This window comes from Ailuropoda melanoleuca, chromosome 7 (assembly GCF_002007445.2).
Source record: "Ailuropoda melanoleuca isolate Jingjing chromosome 7, ASM200744v2, whole genome shotgun sequence".
In the NCBI taxonomy this organism is placed as follows: Eukaryota; Metazoa; Chordata; class Mammalia; order Carnivora; family Ursidae; genus Ailuropoda; species Ailuropoda melanoleuca.
The window spans coordinates 7,743,986-7,761,917 of record NC_048224.1 but is presented as its reverse complement, the minus strand read 5'-3'; the positions used below and the strand labels follow the sequence as shown (position 1 = coordinate 7,761,917).

The 17,932-nt window shown below is 36.8% G+C and overlaps 1 protein-coding gene across 8 annotated transcripts in view; it reads left to right on the top strand.

Moving 5' to 3' along the window:
- Positions 1 to 17,932, top strand: part of NFIB (nuclear factor I B) — a 223,083-nt gene that overhangs the window by 140,494 nt on the left and 64,657 nt on the right. For all 8 annotated transcript variants that reach the window (XM_034663899.1, XM_034663903.1, XM_034663906.1 and 5 more), the window contains 2 exons: positions 11,787 to 11,855; positions 17,306 to 17,426. In XM_034663899.1, the coding sequence (XP_034519790.1) occupies positions 11,787 to 11,855; positions 17,306 to 17,426 (190 nt within the window). The remainder of the gene's footprint in view (positions 1 to 11,786; positions 11,856 to 17,305; positions 17,427 to 17,932) is intronic.

Genomic DNA, 17,932 nt, shown 5'->3' with positions numbered 1-17,932 from the left:
TATATGAACTGCATAGTTAGACTAAATTTAAAAATGGTAGTTTTCCTGTCTTGTAACTCACGAAAGATAGCAGTGTTCATTTCTTGAGAAATCGTGGACTTTTAAGTTTGAGTCTCTCCCACTATCATCCCCTAGGTTCAGAGATTTTTCTATATTCATTTAAAAGCCTATAAACCCAGAGAACAACAGGGTTAGGAAATGTGAGATGAAGAGAGAGTGAAGAGGAAGAGTGTGGGAAGACATCGAGCAATCTGTTTCTGCTTCCTAATGTAAATCCTTTAACAGTTTTCTACTCTGGGCCAGTCTAATTCTTTCACACCAGAGAGAAGACCCTTTCGAAAATTGGTCCCATCTGTCCTTCCAGAGCCACACCTTATAGAAAGTGAGGGCTTTCACATACTTACCTGGTAGGATCTTACATAGCTAGGATGTGGGGTGAGAAGAGGCTCATAAGATGAGGGGCCACTAATCATTGGGAATTAGTTAGGAGTTGCACTTACCCACTTTGATGAACACTGTGGTTAGTACTGTGATACTGGCATTACCAACCCAAAGCACTCTAGATGCACTTTCTTATTTAATCTTCATCTCAGATCTTTGAATTCAGTATCATTATTATTATTCTAACCATTTTACAGATGGGAATGGTGGGGGTGGGTAGAGAGTTGAAGTATTTATTCAAAGTCACTAATAAAAAAGGAGCAAATCTGGAAGAGTACTGAGAGAGAGTTTAAAGTGCTTAGCATAGGGCACCTGGGTGGCTCAGTTGATTAAGCATCTGCCTTTGGCTCAGGTCATGATCCCAGGGTCCTGGGATTGAGTCCCGCATCAAGCCCCACATCAAGCCCCACATCGAGCTCCTTGCTCAGCGGGAGGCCTGCTTCTCCCTCTGCCTGCTGCTCCCCCTGCTTGTGCTCTCTCTCTGTCAAATGAATAAAGTGCTTAGCATAGAGCCTTGTTTATGACATAATTAACACTCAATAAATGATAGCCACTGTAATATTATTATCACCACCATTATTGTTATTATTTATCTATATTAAAGTTAGGTAATTTACTTAAAGTTTATAGCTAGTAAGTGATAAGACAGGAATTCAGATCCAATTATGTAAATTCTAGAGCCCTCAATCTCAGCCTATATTGAAACCTTTTCTTACTGGAGCCAAGGGAAAGCCATACACTTTCCTGAGGACAAACCCTAAATCTCTGTAGGCTACCCTCTAAGTAAAAGAAAAACAATCACAAGAGTATGCCCTTGGTAAGAAAATAGTGAAGAACATGAGAAAAGGTACATCATCGAGAAGAACATATCTTTGAAAATAAAACACCGAAGAAAATTTCAGAGAAAATGATCTGTTTAGTTAGAAGAAAGGACTTACATGGAAAAATGAACAGATGAAAGAATAGTTTTGAGGAGCGTGCCATATAAAATAAACAGAAATAACAAGAAAGCTAAAGTTGCTTTCCTGTAATTAACATAGACATTTGGAAGAAGAAACAGAACTGATATTGTGGAAAGAATCCCTGATATTGAGGACAAACTTGAGATATTTTCTCCAAAAGCAGAAGAACAAAGAGGTTAAAATGATGATGAAAAGGTTTATGGTGGGAGAATAGAAAATTGCATATTAATTTAGGTGTTCTTGGTGAGAAATCAGAGCATTTAGGAGAGCAATAGAATCAAAGACAAATTAAGAAAACTTTAATGAACTAAAAATGATCTAAAGATTTAGATCAAAAGAGCTAACTCTATCTAGCCAACAGTAATAGTATCTAAATATATCCTATGGAAGTTTTTGTGTTTTGTGGATGAAAAAGAGAATCTTGTAATCATCCTGGGAGAAAAACAAGTTACCTGTACCTTTTTGTTGTTGTTGTTGTTGGTTAACAATAAGTAACAGAAGAGTGGTGGAATTAGGATTATGATGAATTACTTAGAATTATGATGAAGTTCCTTTTATGTTTAAGGAGTTTTCTCTGTAGTCAAAAGCAATAGAAATATATTCTTTATTGTTTGTGGTCTCAAAAAATAGAGTCTTTTTTTTTTTTTTTTTTTTTTTGTAAAAATTCTACTTGAAAACCTATACCAATTAACAAAGTGATACACTGAAATGAAAAATTTTAGAACAGGAAAGTTCTCAGATCTTATATCTATAGCTATAAATATAGACTAATAATGAGAATATTAAACAGAATTACAACTAAGTAATTATTATGAATTAGATTACAGACATAAATGCCACTGTAAAAATTAATTCTTGAATATATATAAAGAAGCATTTAGTACCAATGTAAAAAAGTAATTCTTGAATATATATAAACAAAAATTTAGTAACAATTATCTGAGTCCCAAATTCCAGATTATGATTTTTTTAATTGTTGTAAAATACACATAAAATAAAATTTACCATCTTAATCATTTATAAATGTACAGTTCAGTAGCGTTGTTTATCTACATTGTTGCACAATTTCCAGAACTTTCTCATCTTGCAAAACTGAAACTCTGTACCCATTGAATAGCAACTCACCATTCCCCCTTTCCCCATCCCTTGGCATCCACCATTCTACTTTGTTTCTATGAGTTTGACTCCTCTAGATACCTAGTCTAAGTGAAAACATAACAGTATTCATCTTTGCGACTGGTTTATTTACAGATTACATTTTTAAGGACTGAAAAGAGGAGGAGGCTTGAGGAGATTGAGTACCTCGGAATGGCAGACTAGGTTTCTTCGTTGAGGATAACTTGATTTGCTAAACAGTCTGTTATTTGTTTTTATCACTGTTTTTGCTTAGATTTTTTATTACTAAAGCCTGCTTTTCTTGATGTCAAGTGCATTTTCAGCATCAATTGATAAGGTTGTGTATCTTTTTTTTTTCCTCTATCATATTGATAGATTTTGTAACGGTGAACTGCATTCAGTCATGGGATAAAACCCTAATGATAATGGTGTATTGTTCTTTGGATAACATTGCTATATTCAATTCAAATATGTGAATTGAATTCAATTTTATTTAGGATCCTTGAAGTTGCATTGATGTGTATGCTTGGTCTTTGGCTGTTTTGTTTGCTTGCTTTGGTTTAATGAGGGAGGTTGCAAATTTAGTTATTTAAGTTTTGCTGGTCTAATAAAGGCTCACAAGAGCTTTCTTCTTACCGAAATTTGTCATCATTTGCTAAAGCCTGGGAGAGTGTAAAAATCATTGGACTTTAAAGGCTGGGTAAAAGATAAAATCCAGCTGTGTCCCCTTCTATACCTGGTGCCATTCTGAAGGCGGTCTTTAAATCACCTTTCAGTTCTCTTCTAGGGTTTTCAAATTCTAAAGTGCATACGAATCATCGGTGGTCCTATTAAGCTACAGATTCTGACCCTGAACTTCTGTGTGCCTAACAAGCTCCCCAGTTATGCCAGTACTGTTGGTTGTGGGACCACATTTTCAATAGCAAGATGCTAACCCAGTGTTTCCCAGACTTTGCTGCACATTTGAATCACCAGGGGAACTTCTAGAACATCTTCGCGTCTAGGACACATCCATACCAATTAAATCAGAATGGCTGAGGGTGGAAGCCAAGCCTAAGGTGTTTTTCAAGAACCCCAGGTGGTTCCAATGATCAGCAAATTTTGGGAACCACTGCACTAGGGGTAATTGGTCTATTCAGGTTTCCACTTTGCTCAATTTTGGTTACTTTTATTTTAGTAAGTAATTGCCCATTTAAGTTTTCAAAGTTGTGGTCAGTAAGCTGCATGTGCTATTCTCTTATACTTTTTAAAATGTATTTGGTTTCTATGGTTATGTTTCCCTTCTATTCTTGTATATTTTCGCTTTTTCTTTTTTTTCCTTAATGAAGTTTGCAAATGGTTTTTCTGTTTTGCTGGTCTTCTCAGAAAATCATCTTCCCTTTTACTCTTTTGTTTTAAATTCTTCTTTTCCTATTTTTTTGATTTCAGCTTTTATCTTTAATTCCCTTTTTAATATTTCTTGGGTTTTTTGCTGTGCTTTCTATCTTATGGAAAAGTTATTTTGCCATTTGTCTTTTTTCTTTTCAGTGCTTTCTAGATAGTTCATAATTTTTCTTTTGATTTTCTGTTTGATCTATAGTTTATTTTCTTAATTTTCAGGTAGTTCAGAAAATGTGGTCACTTTGTTTTTTACTTTTAGTCCTATTTATCAAAGATGACACAGTAATAACAGTTTTCTCTTTGGTTAAGGACATGATCAATTTTTATAAAATTTCTGTGGACGTGCTAACAAAGTATACTTTGTATTTGAATGATATAAAGTTAGTCATTGTCTAATAGTCATAATCAATTCTAAAACAGAATGTATTCAAAATTCTCACTACAATTGTATTTTTTTAAAGTTTCTTGTATTTTAATAGCTTTTGTTTTATGCGTTTCAGCATAATACTGTTTGGTGCATATATGGTTTATGATTTATCTTCTTTATTATATATGCCTTTTAGCTATTTGTAATTTTCTTTATCTCCTTTATTGTAATTCATCTTAAATTCTCTTGACCATCACTAACGGACACTGCTTACTTTTTGTTTGAATTTGCCTGATTTCTCTTTGTATACCATTTTATTTTCAACTTTTTTATTCTTGTTGTCATTTTGTCTTCAATGTGTTCCTTAAAAATAGCTGAATTTTATTTGCTTCTGTTGATCTAATGTTCTATATGGGCTAATTCAATCCACTTACCTGTCTTGTAATGGGATATGTTTGATTTTATTCATTCTATTTACCTTATATTATTTATTTTTACATCTCATGTTCTTAGTTTTATTGTCTTGGTTAAGTTACTATTTTTTTTTTTTTTTTGCTTTCTCTTTGTTAACTTGGAGTTCTACCATCCCTCTCCCTGCTCTTAAAATGAAATATCTCTTTATTATTATTTGAAAACAATTACAGTTTTCATATTGGCTCATAGGTACTATGATTCTCATCTGCATTATAGTGAAGTATGAGGTGTGGAAAAGTTGTTCAACCTGCCTTAGGTTTACATAGTAAGTGGCAGAGCTGATCTTTTAGTTTACTTTAACATAATTTAATATAATTTTATTAATTAAAATATTGATTATAGCAAAATATAACTTAATTTAATTTACTGTACTGTAAAAATAAATACTTAGTAAACCATAACGTATTTGTGCTAATAAATTTAAAAATATGAAAAAATTGAAGATTTTTTGATAATATGTAATAAAATTGCCTCAAGAGTAGAGCAAATTCATGAAAGACTCAGAGTTTTCTAAGAATCTTCTCTGAAACAGAATATGAGAAGATAGTTTTACCAGTGAGTTTTTCCAGACTTCCACGAAGTTTTCATATTTTTTTAAAATAAAAAATGGCTGTCATCCAAACCATTTTATGAAGCATGTATGTAACCCTAGTATGAAAACTTCACAAATGAAACAAAGATCCCCAGAAAAGTACACCAGCTACATAGAGAGAACTCAGAAAAAACTGTTAGCAAACCAGTGTAGCAGTAAATTAGAAGAGCTACCTTGTGTAGATAAGCAAAGATAATTTAATCTAAGAATTCAGTAATATAACAACAATAAATACTGTAAGGGAATTTAAAAAGGATGCCAAAAAAAATTTGATGGTATTCAATAACCATTCTGATCAGAACACTTTTAAAAATCTGAAAGAACTATGAGTAAGTGAACATATAAGATGATGAGAAAAAATCAATTATTAATTAATAGCCAATATGTTATCATTAACTGTGAAACTCTAGAAGTGATCATTAATATTAAGAATAAAATATTCCTGACAGCACAATTCCTATTTTACATATTTTTGAATGTTTGTCCAAAGAAATAATGCACAAATACCTGAAAAAATCCAACTGTATTATAATTAAGTAAATGAAAATTATGACATTAATGTAATGATATCTTTTCTCTATCAACTTGCTACAATTAAAACAAATCCCTATTATGACTAATATGTAGTTGTGGCAGCGGGAGGGTGACCTGGACACACTCATTCTGCCCGAGGGAGAAGAAATTGGCAAAAATCTTTATGGAAAGCAGCTTGACAGTTTTTAACCAAGAGTTTTAAAAGAGTTATGTCCTTTGACCCAGTAATTCCACTTCTGGGAACTGCAGCCTAAGGAAATCATGAGAATCGCTGACAAAGATTTGTGTACGAGGAGGTTAATGGCAGTTCTGTTTATAATATTTTAAAAAATGGGAAATAACCTAAAATGCCAAAAAAAAGGAGAATGGTCAAATGAAGTACAGCCATGCAGCGTAATATTATACAGACATTAAAGTCATGCTTTTGAAAAGCTATTTAAAGGGAAAGATATAACGTGAATTAAATTCATTTAAATTTGATCTCTGTTTTTGAAAATACATATTTTTATATATTACATACATGCAAGAAAAAGTTTAATAGACTGGATGGAAGTACTAAAAAACAAATAACATTAATATAGTACTATCAGAGCGTGTTAAAGTCAGAAAATTGCTGTCCTTCTGCGGAATCACTTAAATCACCAACAAGGACATTTCATAGTGAAGGATAAACTTAATTCTAAATTAATACTGGAATGTGAACCTTGGCTATAGGCTGAGGGTCAGTCTCTGCGCAGAGAATCATTATCTTTGTAATGATTAGTCTGTCTATTTCATAATCACAGTTTTCATTCCTAACCGTGGACAATGCACATTGGTTGAGAACGTGCAGATAAAGCCGTGCCTTACAACGCCACCACCAAAAAATCCCCAGTAGGTTAGTGGTGGTATCTGAAGTTATATGAAGATTGGCAAAGAGCTAGTGTAAAATAATCTTATCTTCTCCCCCTTTGCATCCATAAACGAAAGGATTTAGGCGTCTTTGACACTCTGCGGAAGGAAGTGAACAATCGGAATCCTAAGGCCTGCGAGATACCTAGGGGTTCTGTTCTTTCTCCAAATGAGCAAGCAATGCAAGAAAACTAACAGGAAAAGGGCGCTGTAAAAAAGTGGAACCTGTGGGGGCGCCTGGGTGGCTCAGCGGGTTAAGTGTCTGCCTTTGGCTTAGGTCAGGATTCCAGGATTCTGGGATCGAGTCCTGCATGGTTCCCCCCGACCCCCCGGCGGGGAGTCTGCTTCTCCCTCTCCCCCTGCCACTACCTGGCCCCGCTTGTGTGCACACTCTCGCTTTCTCAAAAAAATAAGTAAAATCTTAAAAAAAAAAAAAAAAAAAGGAACCTGAACATTGCAGTGGGTTTTGGAGGTGCTCTTAATTCAGTTTCCTACCCAAAGTGAGAATTCTTAAATCTAATGGGGGGGGGCCTTTACTGCTCCTGGGAACCCCCTACCTCTGTAGAAACTTTCCTCATCTGTAAAATGGGAACACTTGCATGAGAACTGGTAGGATCATTAGAAGCATTATGTGAATGAATGCTTTTGAAGATCTTAGAGCAGTAGCTTGGCCTGTGTTGGCTGTTACTACCTTTGCAAGGTTTCCCATTCCCTGCTAGGACTTTTCTTATTGGATGACAAATCCGGTTATTGAGCCAAAAAACAGTTCCTGGAACTATGCAGAAGAAGTCTTATCCAACATCTACATTAACAGTCCTTCTAATACTTGAAGACAGCTTTCATGAATTTAATAACTGCTTTCTGTGGTTTTTTCTTTTTTAATTTCAAGAATAGAACACAGTAGACTATAAAAATGAGCGTTATCAGTTTTCCTTTGGATTTTCTATGTAAATGTTGTTTAACATTCAAATGGAGCTGATTATAATTTGAGATATTAACAGTTAGATATGCCATTGTGTCCCTTTGTTATTGTTTGTAAAGGAGGTTAAACACTATATTAACTTCTGAGTAGTGATTTATTGTTGCTTTTGTTAGAGAAAAATAAAAAAAGAAGTAAAATAATATAATTTGATATTGCCTTTGAGAATTTTCAGTTTGCAGAGGTCTTTATTTCCTACTCAATTTTATTTTTTAAAAAGCATTACATGTAGTGTAAATACAGCATCACAGAAATGCCGAGTTGTTCTTTGCTTCTTGGCTTAAGCTGTTGTGTAATATTGCTCTGTAACCATTAAGCAGCTGTTCTGCCTCAGAGATGCTCATATTTCCTTTGGTAGATGAAGGGAATTTACTATATGAATGTCTCCAAATTGCTTTAAAATCGTTGGCCTTTGTATCAGCTATTTAGATTCACGGTGGTCTACGTAACACACGAAAACCATGTTTCTGGAAGGCCCCAGCAGCCTGGAGGTTACAGATGGGGTTGTGTTAATAGTAATAACCAGCGTTTTGCTGAGTCTGATCCTCTGTACTTTCACAGGGCTCCCGACACCCTGCATGATTCTTGCCGGCTATTTTGCCAGAGTCCTTATGCATTGTTTCCTATATACTTTCTTGTATGCTATTCGCTATCCAAGTGCTCTGTCCTCCACTAGTTCTTTCCTTTGCCCTCCTCGTCTTGGGTAATGCCTGTCCATAGTGACGCTGTGCTGTGTGCAAAGATGAATGGAGGACGCAGCCATCGGCGTCAGGTGCTTCTCCCAGGTTACCCAGTTGCCTGATTCCTCCCAACCCCCACTCCCGTAAGGTCATGTGGGGGGGCTGCGTTACCGCTCATCCTGGGGAGCCCTCTTTTCAGTGAAGTTTCACCATGCTCCATGCAGGACTGGAGCCCAGTGGGACCTGTGGGTGTTGCATTTTGTCTAGTGGGTGCCAAAGCAGTTCTGAGATACTTCCGGTGCCTTTCACAGGTTCAGCAAAATAGCTCTTCCAGGTTTCCTTGTAGATTCAAATTCCTCGGAACTTGAATTGGAGGTGAGGGGTGGAGAAACACCGTGCTACATTCTGAATTGCCTTCCCTTTTCTATGAGATAGTCGTTGTGTTTGCCTGTGTGTGACTGCCTGACTGTCTTCCTGCTAGTAGGGTTAGCTTAAGGGGCTCCTCCCATCTGTATGATTGGGCTCCTGATGTCCACCCACCATTCCGTCTTCAAGGGCATGACAAAGAAACAGATGGAGCCCTGACTGCTCACGGGAATAATAAGGAAATGAACTTCACATGATATCTACATATTGGCATGTTACTACGTATAACACATGATTTACTTTGTGTAAATATATTGAAATGTTCACTAGTCACTCATTCACTAGTCACTCATTGCAAATAGTTTTGAACTCTGACTCTTTACACACTTCTAGTTTCTTGGTGGTCACTTTGTACTAAATGCCTCAAGTTGTGTACTAGTACATACCAAAGTCAGAGATAGAATCTGACTGCTCACCATTCTTTCCCATTCTACCCCAAAGCCTCGATAAACTGGTCAGCAGAGTCCAGGGAATAACAAGAGTCAGTATAATTATCCTTCAACCTTAAGCCATCTACACCTACACTGTCACATGATTACTAAGGTGCTTTTTTATGACCCTGTTCCAAAAAGTTAAAATTGAAAATTTTGTTCTGTAAGCATTGATTTAGTACTTGCTATATGTATCGGCACAGAGTTAGTTGTGAAGGGACATTCAGAGATGAACAAAACCCAGTCACTCTCCCAAATAAAGGAGCTGATAATCCAGTAAGAAACACAAGACTTGAAAACAGATATCTTGGACACTTGAATGTGGAAAGTATTGTAAGTAAGTACAAACTAGATTTTCTGTGAATCCGGAAGAAAGAGATGATTTGTGGCTGGCGCAGGGATTGGGGGAGGAGGGTAGAGGAACGGGTCACGGAGTGGACGGTGTTTGAGCTGGACGTTGCAGGATTAGAACAGAGTATACAAAGAGAGGGCCATCTGATCAGAGGAATGGAACTACATGAGAAAGGTGGGAGGGCAGACACTGACAGTACTGTTGGGTGAGAACGAATAATCTTGTCTGATCTACTTTACAAAGATGTGTATTGCATTTTTTGTTGTTTCACATGAAGGTAACCTACCACGGTTCAGAATATTGAAAATATCCTCTCCCCCAACCACACAAAGGAAGTCAATGTCCTTTTTTCGTCTTCATGGCTTTAAGAACCTTGAACAGTGTAGGCTACCTAAAAGTTTCTCAGTAATCACTGAAACAAATTCAACCTGGTGAAAAATTAAGTTGCTTGAGAAGTAGGAATTTCTTAAAATATAGGTATGTCAAATGGGGACATTTTGTCATTATCCTCTTAAAAATGCATATATTTTTTTCAAAGTAATACTTAATATGGTACCTAAGTTTTATCACCAGCTGAGAGCTCATAATTCCTTCACACTCTTTCTTTTGTTCTGCTTCTAAAGAGGGTGAATGATGGGTATAATAGTGTTCAGATACACATGACTCCTTGGTTCTCAACGGTGAAGCGTATAAGCTCATGGAATGATTCTCTGTCTTTTTATGTTAGATACAGGTAAAAGGAAGTGTGATAGCTTTCGTTCCGGCAAAATTTCTCAAAAAGATTTACACATAATTTGAGACCGTCTGGAATCCAGTGTGCACAATTCAATATATGGGTGATGGTTGACACAACTGGCCAACTCACTGGGAACATTTAATCAGTGCCTAATATGGATTTTATGTTTTTATCTCACTTATCATTCATAATAATTTTTTTATCTCTAGTTTTTAAATGACGAGTCTGAGACACCAGGAATGTAATAACATGACCAGGATTCCACCCTGATAAAGTGTGGTTGGGAGTCAGATGCCAGCTCCCTGACTTGAGAGCTAAACCACCTCTGACTCACATTCCTGCCCTGAATTGAGTCCCTTGGTTGGCCCTAAAACTTTACATAAAAACTGATCCAACTGTTGGTTCTTAGAATCTAGAGTTTGTTTTCCTGGAAACATTTGAATTCTGAGGGTTTTCAGGCTTTTCATTCTCTTCCTGGGAAGCAGAGAGTAACCATATCCGTTCTTCTGGTATTCTGTCCCTCTTGGCCCTCAGTAAGCCTCCTGCAAGTCAATGAGAAGCTAGGGACATGACTGGGTATTTGTGGGAGTCCTCGATTTCCAATCCTAGACACAGTTTGGCCAGATCCCAAACAGCACAAAACTTAAGCTCCTGAACGGTGGGCCACAGTCACTGTGGACCCCGCACTTGGATGTCACAGAAGGGTCACGTGGCATTCCTGGAGGCCTGGGTTTATCACCATTTGCTAGAAAATGTATGTGGTTCTTGAAATGAAGGGAGTCCAGGGAAGTAGTAGCAAGAGTGAGAGGGCAGTGAAATCACGTGAGGTCCATCAAAGGTGCGTGGAAATAGGTCTATGCAAAGTATTTGCTGTATGTACAAGTTCTGCGTTTGTGTGATTCATGACCTTGGAAGAAGGGTGGGGGAGTGCTGCTAACAGCAGCTTGCTTTTCTTTAATCAGGGAAGGATTTGTGAAAGAACAGTGGTTTCAAGAGATGTTTGAAGTAATTCCAGCAAGGTTCTAATTGTGGTTGTGGTTTTCCTTTTTCTTTCTTTCTTTTTTGTAAATGGGTCGACTTTAGTCTACCAGGTGCTACCGAGCTGAATGCATTCGGTCAGAACCCCTGAATCTTCATTCTCTATGCGTGGGCTGTGGCAAATAAAACCATTCCAGTTGACCTGTACAGTGAGCAAGTGGGGAAAAAATTTCCCTAGGAAATTATTTGGCATCTCAACTTCTTACTTTTGTTTAAACAGACCCCGGATTGCATTCAAAGAGTTTTGCTTTCACTTGTGTTTGTTGTCAGCACACTTGGTTTTCGTTCTAACCTTTAGTTTAAAAACACTTGAACAAATCCTAGCGTTTAATCATTTATTTGCTTCCTGCTTGTGCTGATCTTTTTCCTCTTGATATTTATTTTCAGGTTACCTGGAGGATAGTTTTGTAAAATCTGGAGTCTTCAATGTATCTGAACTTGTGAGGGTATCCAGAAGTAAGTAAATTGTTTTGTTAATATTTAGTTATACGGTATGATTTAAGATATGTAATATTTTGAACCTTCAACACAGTATTAAGAATAACCACTTACTAGGAAAATTTGAGTTTTAAAAATCTCTCATCTTTTTGATGAAATCATAAGTGAATCTATTTTGTCGGATTTTCTAAAATAGTTGCATTTAGGTCATCAAACTTTTGTAGTATAAAAATAATTTGGGGGTTGTTCTGATTGCCGTGCTATTGGTATTCATTTAATTCACTGTTCTCTCTGTGACCATAGATGGTCATTTATATCAAAGGAAGTGTGATTAATTAAATGTACTCCATGTTGTTATGATAACCCACATAAGTTTCCTGTAGATAAGTGCTTTTTCATTTTACTAACATTTTGGTGGGGGCTTGGAGATGTACAGGATACACACACTAACATGCAGAGTGTAGAGGGATGCAGAAATTAACTTTGCAGATTGTAGTTTGGATATAGATAGAAAGCTATTGTGATCCAAAACAATGTCCAATTGTTTTAACTGGCCACCTCACCTGAGACACCATTCTTGACAGGCCGGATGAGATTTTTCTTGGGTTAAGTTCACCTGGCCGGCTACCTAAGCAAGGGAGTAGTTTACTGACTTAAGTCTTTTACGTATTACTAGTATGTCAAATAGACCTAAGATGTTGCTCTGATGGTATTCATCTTGTTATAGGAGGTGACTCATTTCTTCTTGTTCTCGTTGATTCAGCTTATTTATGTAACTTTGAAGGCTGTATTTTTACCTGGCATTTTGTTCGAGAGCGTCACCATTTGGAATGATGCTATTCACATGATGTAGTGGCGTTCTGTCCTTGTTTAAGTTGTGTTTTTCATCTGGGTCAAATTCAGAGGTCTTGAACAAAAATTATGGTGATCCCAAAAGAACAAAGCAAGTTACTGAGGGTAAGTTTAGGTAATGAGTTAGAGTTGTGGTCAGTGAAGTAATCCCCCAGCTGGTAGGTGACTGTGTCTTTCGTATCAGTTTCTTGAAGAGTTCCTCTTTCTAGAGTGGCCAGTACAAATAGCATATATCTCAGAGAGTTGTATACATGAATGTTTAAGACCTTTAGTAACTTATCCTTTCTGACATATTCTGTGGTAAATAAATGTATGCCCCAAAGACTTCTGTCACGGATCTGTTTACTTAGGGCAGTGCAGGAGACCAAAACCTAATACCCTATATCCCAGCAACTCTAGGGTTCATGTTTGCTGGACAGGGGGATTCTGTTGGTCTACTCCATTGACCAAGGCCATGAGCCTTGCATGGTTTTCCCGATCAATAAGGTGGTATGGAAGGCCTCCGACATTTGAAAGTTTTCTGTGTTTATTTTTAATTTGGAAAGGAACGTGCCTGACTTACTCACTACCACTTTCTGGCCTCATGTAAGGAAACGGGAATTTGAAAGTTGGGGGGTTGTGGTGTGTGTGTGGAGGTGTTTTCCCTATACTGTTCTGCTACAGTTACAAGACATTATAACATTATTTGTTTAAATTTGTCTTTTCCTAAGTTTCGTGATATATTTCCTCCTTCTCGTGAGAAGGACCAAAGAGTCATCCGTTAGAAAACATTATCAGTTCCTTATTATAAGTAACATCATGCTAGATGCTGTAGAAAGGCCACCACATAGAAGCTTTAAAAGACCAGAGTGATATTCTGAAAAATCTTAATTTAAACATGAATAAAGATTTGAAAAACACCTTTCCAGAACAGTTCAAAAGTGAGGTAGATTTAATAAACTCACTCATTCTTAGGTTTTTAAGCTTTTACAACACACATTACTGATCTTTAATTAGTATATTAATTATCTATATCCATTCATTCCTTTATGCAGCAAACATTTATTTTCCACTCCGTATGTAAATAGGTGTCTCTGAAATGCTTGAGCAGTTCTTCTCCTAAGTGTTTTACTATATCCACATCATAATCTTATTTACACAATTGAACTTCGTTGTTTATGAAATACGGGTTTGCTAAGAAAGCAGAAACTTCAGCACGACCCTTATGCTGTATATCACAAATTCTGCCTTCGCAGGAGGACTTACAGTATGTTAATGGTTTCTGGCCCCCAGGGTTTGACTATCATATGACCCACTAATGTGTCTGTTGACTTTAGCTAATGAAGCTTCTCAATTTTAGGATAGTGATCTTTCTGTTAAATGATATTATCTCCATCTTGAAAGTTGATTTAGGATCAGCTTTTGGAGTGAGAAGAACAATAAGAGAGATTAAGGGGTGGCCTCTAACCCTTAGAATCTGAGATTCTTTGGAGCTTCATTTCTAAGAGGATATTGGCAGCCTCTTAAACATGATTTGCAGCTTTCAGACTTTGCAGCTCTCCAGGAGAGGTGCTAACGTTGATCTCTGCGTCTGTTGTAAGTTCTTCCAGAGGCTTTTAAACAGGAGTGTCAGCCCGGGACTTGCCGTGCTCACATACTCTCTTTATTATTAAATACATTTGGTGAGTGCTGCTTTAGAATTTGGCCAGGTTTGTTATTAATCTTCCCTTCTTCTTGTACTCTCCCCTTAAATGTCAGAAGGCACGTTACATTTTTGCAATGCTCATGTATAAATCTATGGATAAATTATTTTAATTGCTGTCTTGATAGTCTGTAATAATCCGTCTGCAAGAAAATTTAGAAAAAACAAAATTTCCGAAGATTTTTTAATTTATCATTTTACTATAAATTTCATCTAGTGTGTTTATGGCCAAGCAATCTGTGTTGACTCTTAAGCCATATGTATGAAATAGAAACTACAGATCTTTGCTTAAATGTTGCATGAGCTTAATAAATTGCAAGTACTTTACATAAGTTATAACCTGTAAATTTCCTGTCAGTAATTCCGTTCTTTGAATTGTACGCATTACTATTGCAGAAGGCTGGGCAGATTACCGACTTTCCCTGAGTCCCTCAAATGCCTCCTTCTAGCACATACCCTGCTTTCCAATGTCACACAGAATATGGTTTTAATAATAAACTTTAAAGCATGTGGTTACTGTGGGATTTCTTACCTTGCTTTTTTTTTAACCTCCAGTTTACCTCAAGCCACAACAAACAGTTACATTTTAGCTGCCCAAAGAATTCAAGCCGTTTGACATAGTTACCCATTGAATACAAATATTTTCTGTGTTATTAAAATGAAGTTAAAATACACTATATAAAGAGAATAATTTAACAGAAGGCATAAACTCCAGAAGTTTGAGCTGAGACTAATCTTGTATATATTGACTTAATTTTTAATAGGGGAAGAGAAATATACATCGTATATTCTTTAATTACTTCTCTGCAATAACACATGTGCTTCCTAATCATACTTTCTTAAAAATATTTTTAAGTAAATCTTGGCCGACCTGGTATTGACATACAATTCAGCTGACAGCGAACACATGTAGTGAACACATTAAAATTCTGGGGAAGAAAAATTCCCTGAAAATCTGCAGTCCTTTTGGAATTGTGTATTCAGTTTGAAGCGGTTGGAGGAGAGATTAAGTAGACTGTATGCTCCTAGAGTGAATCGCCAGGGCTGTAGAGTTTTGTTGCCACAGCCCCAGGACACACTTTTCTCTCCTGAGAGCTTTTGAAGGCCTGATAAAAAAGGGGTAAAGAAAGAAACTCTTCCTCAGCGCTCTCCTTTGACACCAACCTGCCTGGTTTCACCTTGCATATTATCTCTGCCCCTGATGTTGCTTTTGCAGTAACCCCTGCTGAGAATGACCTCCCCTTAAGACCTTACTCGTTCTCCAAAGTCCAGTGCAAGCTATGGCTTCTCCTCGGAGTTCTTGGATCCCCGAAGCCTGTATTGGATTCTTCTTCCCATGAAATCCCATAGCGTTTATTGGTGCTGTCATTCACTTGGGCTGTTTCATTATAATCAGCATTATGCTGGTATTTCTATTTTTTCATGAGTGTTTTGTTTACCCAGCTTGTTGCCCAATCTGTTTTGTTAAGGACAGGAACTATCTTAGACTATTTTGTATCCCTTGCAGCACCTGCCAGTAATGGACACAAACAACTTGTTGAAGGAACAGACTTTCAACAAATAGGTTCATTTATAACTCTTCATCTGCTTTTAGCGCGGTTTGAACTATTCACCCTTTGCTAACCACTCCAGGCTGTCAGGGAAGAGATGTGGGGGAAGAAATCAAGGAAAGAAGGGATCTCACATTTGTTGAATATCTTTTATGCACTGGGCATGATGCTGGGCTTTTATCACTCCTTATCTCATTTCATCTTCAAAATAATCATAGGTGGTAGGTGACTGGTATTGTCATTTTCGAGCTTGGGAAACTGAGGCACATACCTCAGAAGCAGCAGAGGGAGTTCAAACTAAATGGCTATCTCCCAAGACTCTACCCGTTCTCATACAACATGCTGCCTCACAGATCTATTCAAGATGTCTAGAAACAAATTTTTTAAATTTAAACAGATGTAATCCATTATACAAAAACCAATACTTATATACAAGAATCTCAGTTCGTACTATATCAGCAAAGTCAAAAAGATCTCCTGATTTAAAAATAATACTTTAAATTATAAAACACCATGAGCACATTTTATTTATTTTTAATAAATAATTTATTTCTTTTTTTTCATGAGTACATTGTAAGTGATTTTTAGAAAGTTGGGCATACAAATTTTAAAAAACCCCATAACTATTGAGTAAAGCCACACTTAACTATTCATATATGAACCAGAATATGTATTTTGGGGAAAAAAAACACAACACTGGGCTCTTATTTCACATTTGTCAATTTTACTTGTAAACCTGCCCTAATAACAAGAATTCGTTATATCAAATAATATTCATATGATTTCTAATGCATTTTAACATGTTAATTTTCAAATTTGATTAACTGAACAGTGATTAGGTTTTTGAGAACCAACTTAGAAGGCTCTTGGGTGGCTCAGTCGGTTAAGTGTCTGCCTTCAGCTCAGGTCATGATCCTGGGGTCCTAGATTCAAGTCCTTCATTGGGCTCCCTGCTCAGGGGGGAGTCTGCTTCTCCCTCTCCCCACACTCCCTCATGCTCTCTCTCTCTCAAATAAATAAAATCTTAAAAAAAAAAAAAAAGAACCAACTTAGTTCAAAGCACTTGCTTTGTGCTGAGCAATAGGAAACATGTTGTTTCCTCCGACGCACCCATAGACTAGATGCAGTGACAGATAGGGTGCAAACTAATACAAAGGAGCGAGTGGAGAAGGTTGGAGAGTGGGAATAGGGGAAGAGGTAACCAATGATTACAGCGAGCGCCTCAGGTTTCCAGACTTGAACACTGGCGTTGTGAGGAATGTCGTACCCTGGTAAACAGTTGATATTAGGGTCTCAGGGTAAAGACAGTTTGCGTGGAATGTATTAGATTATTACATTCAAGTGTAAAAGTCATTCCTGATGTTTCTTTCTGTTTTATTCCTCAGCGCCCATAACCCAGGGAACTGGAGTCAACTTCCCAATTGGAGAAATCCCGAGCCAACCATACTATCATGACATGAACTCGGGGGTCAATCTTCAGAGGTCACTGTCTTCTCCACCGAGCAGGTAACTGAAAGAGAAGCTGCACCTGCTCTCAGTCTCTATGCAGCTGGGTAGGCAGGTAGACATGCAGACAGGTAGGTAGATAAAGAGACCGGGAAGCAAAGTCAAGAGTTCGAGACTTTTCACTTTCTACATGAATTTTTACTCTTACCTGGTTAAATTTATTTTGATATTTGAAAATTAAATGTAATTGTTCAAAGCATTAAAAACATCTTTTGGGTGGGACAGGAGAACTATATTACCTTCATATAAAAATATGAATATGATTTTTTTTCTTTTCTGTGAAATATTAGAATTATACAAGTTCACTAGATCTTTTGGCGACTTTAAAAGCAATGTTGTCATGGCAGAGAGCCCTCTGGTCTATAGAGTCATCCGTCCTGATACCTCTTACCCTACTATCACATCCAAGCTGGGTATAATAAAACATGAAAAACAACATGTGTCGTCTACTTAACCTTAAAAGTAAAGGTCTTATCCTAGCCCACACTTTGCTAATGTCTTCAGTA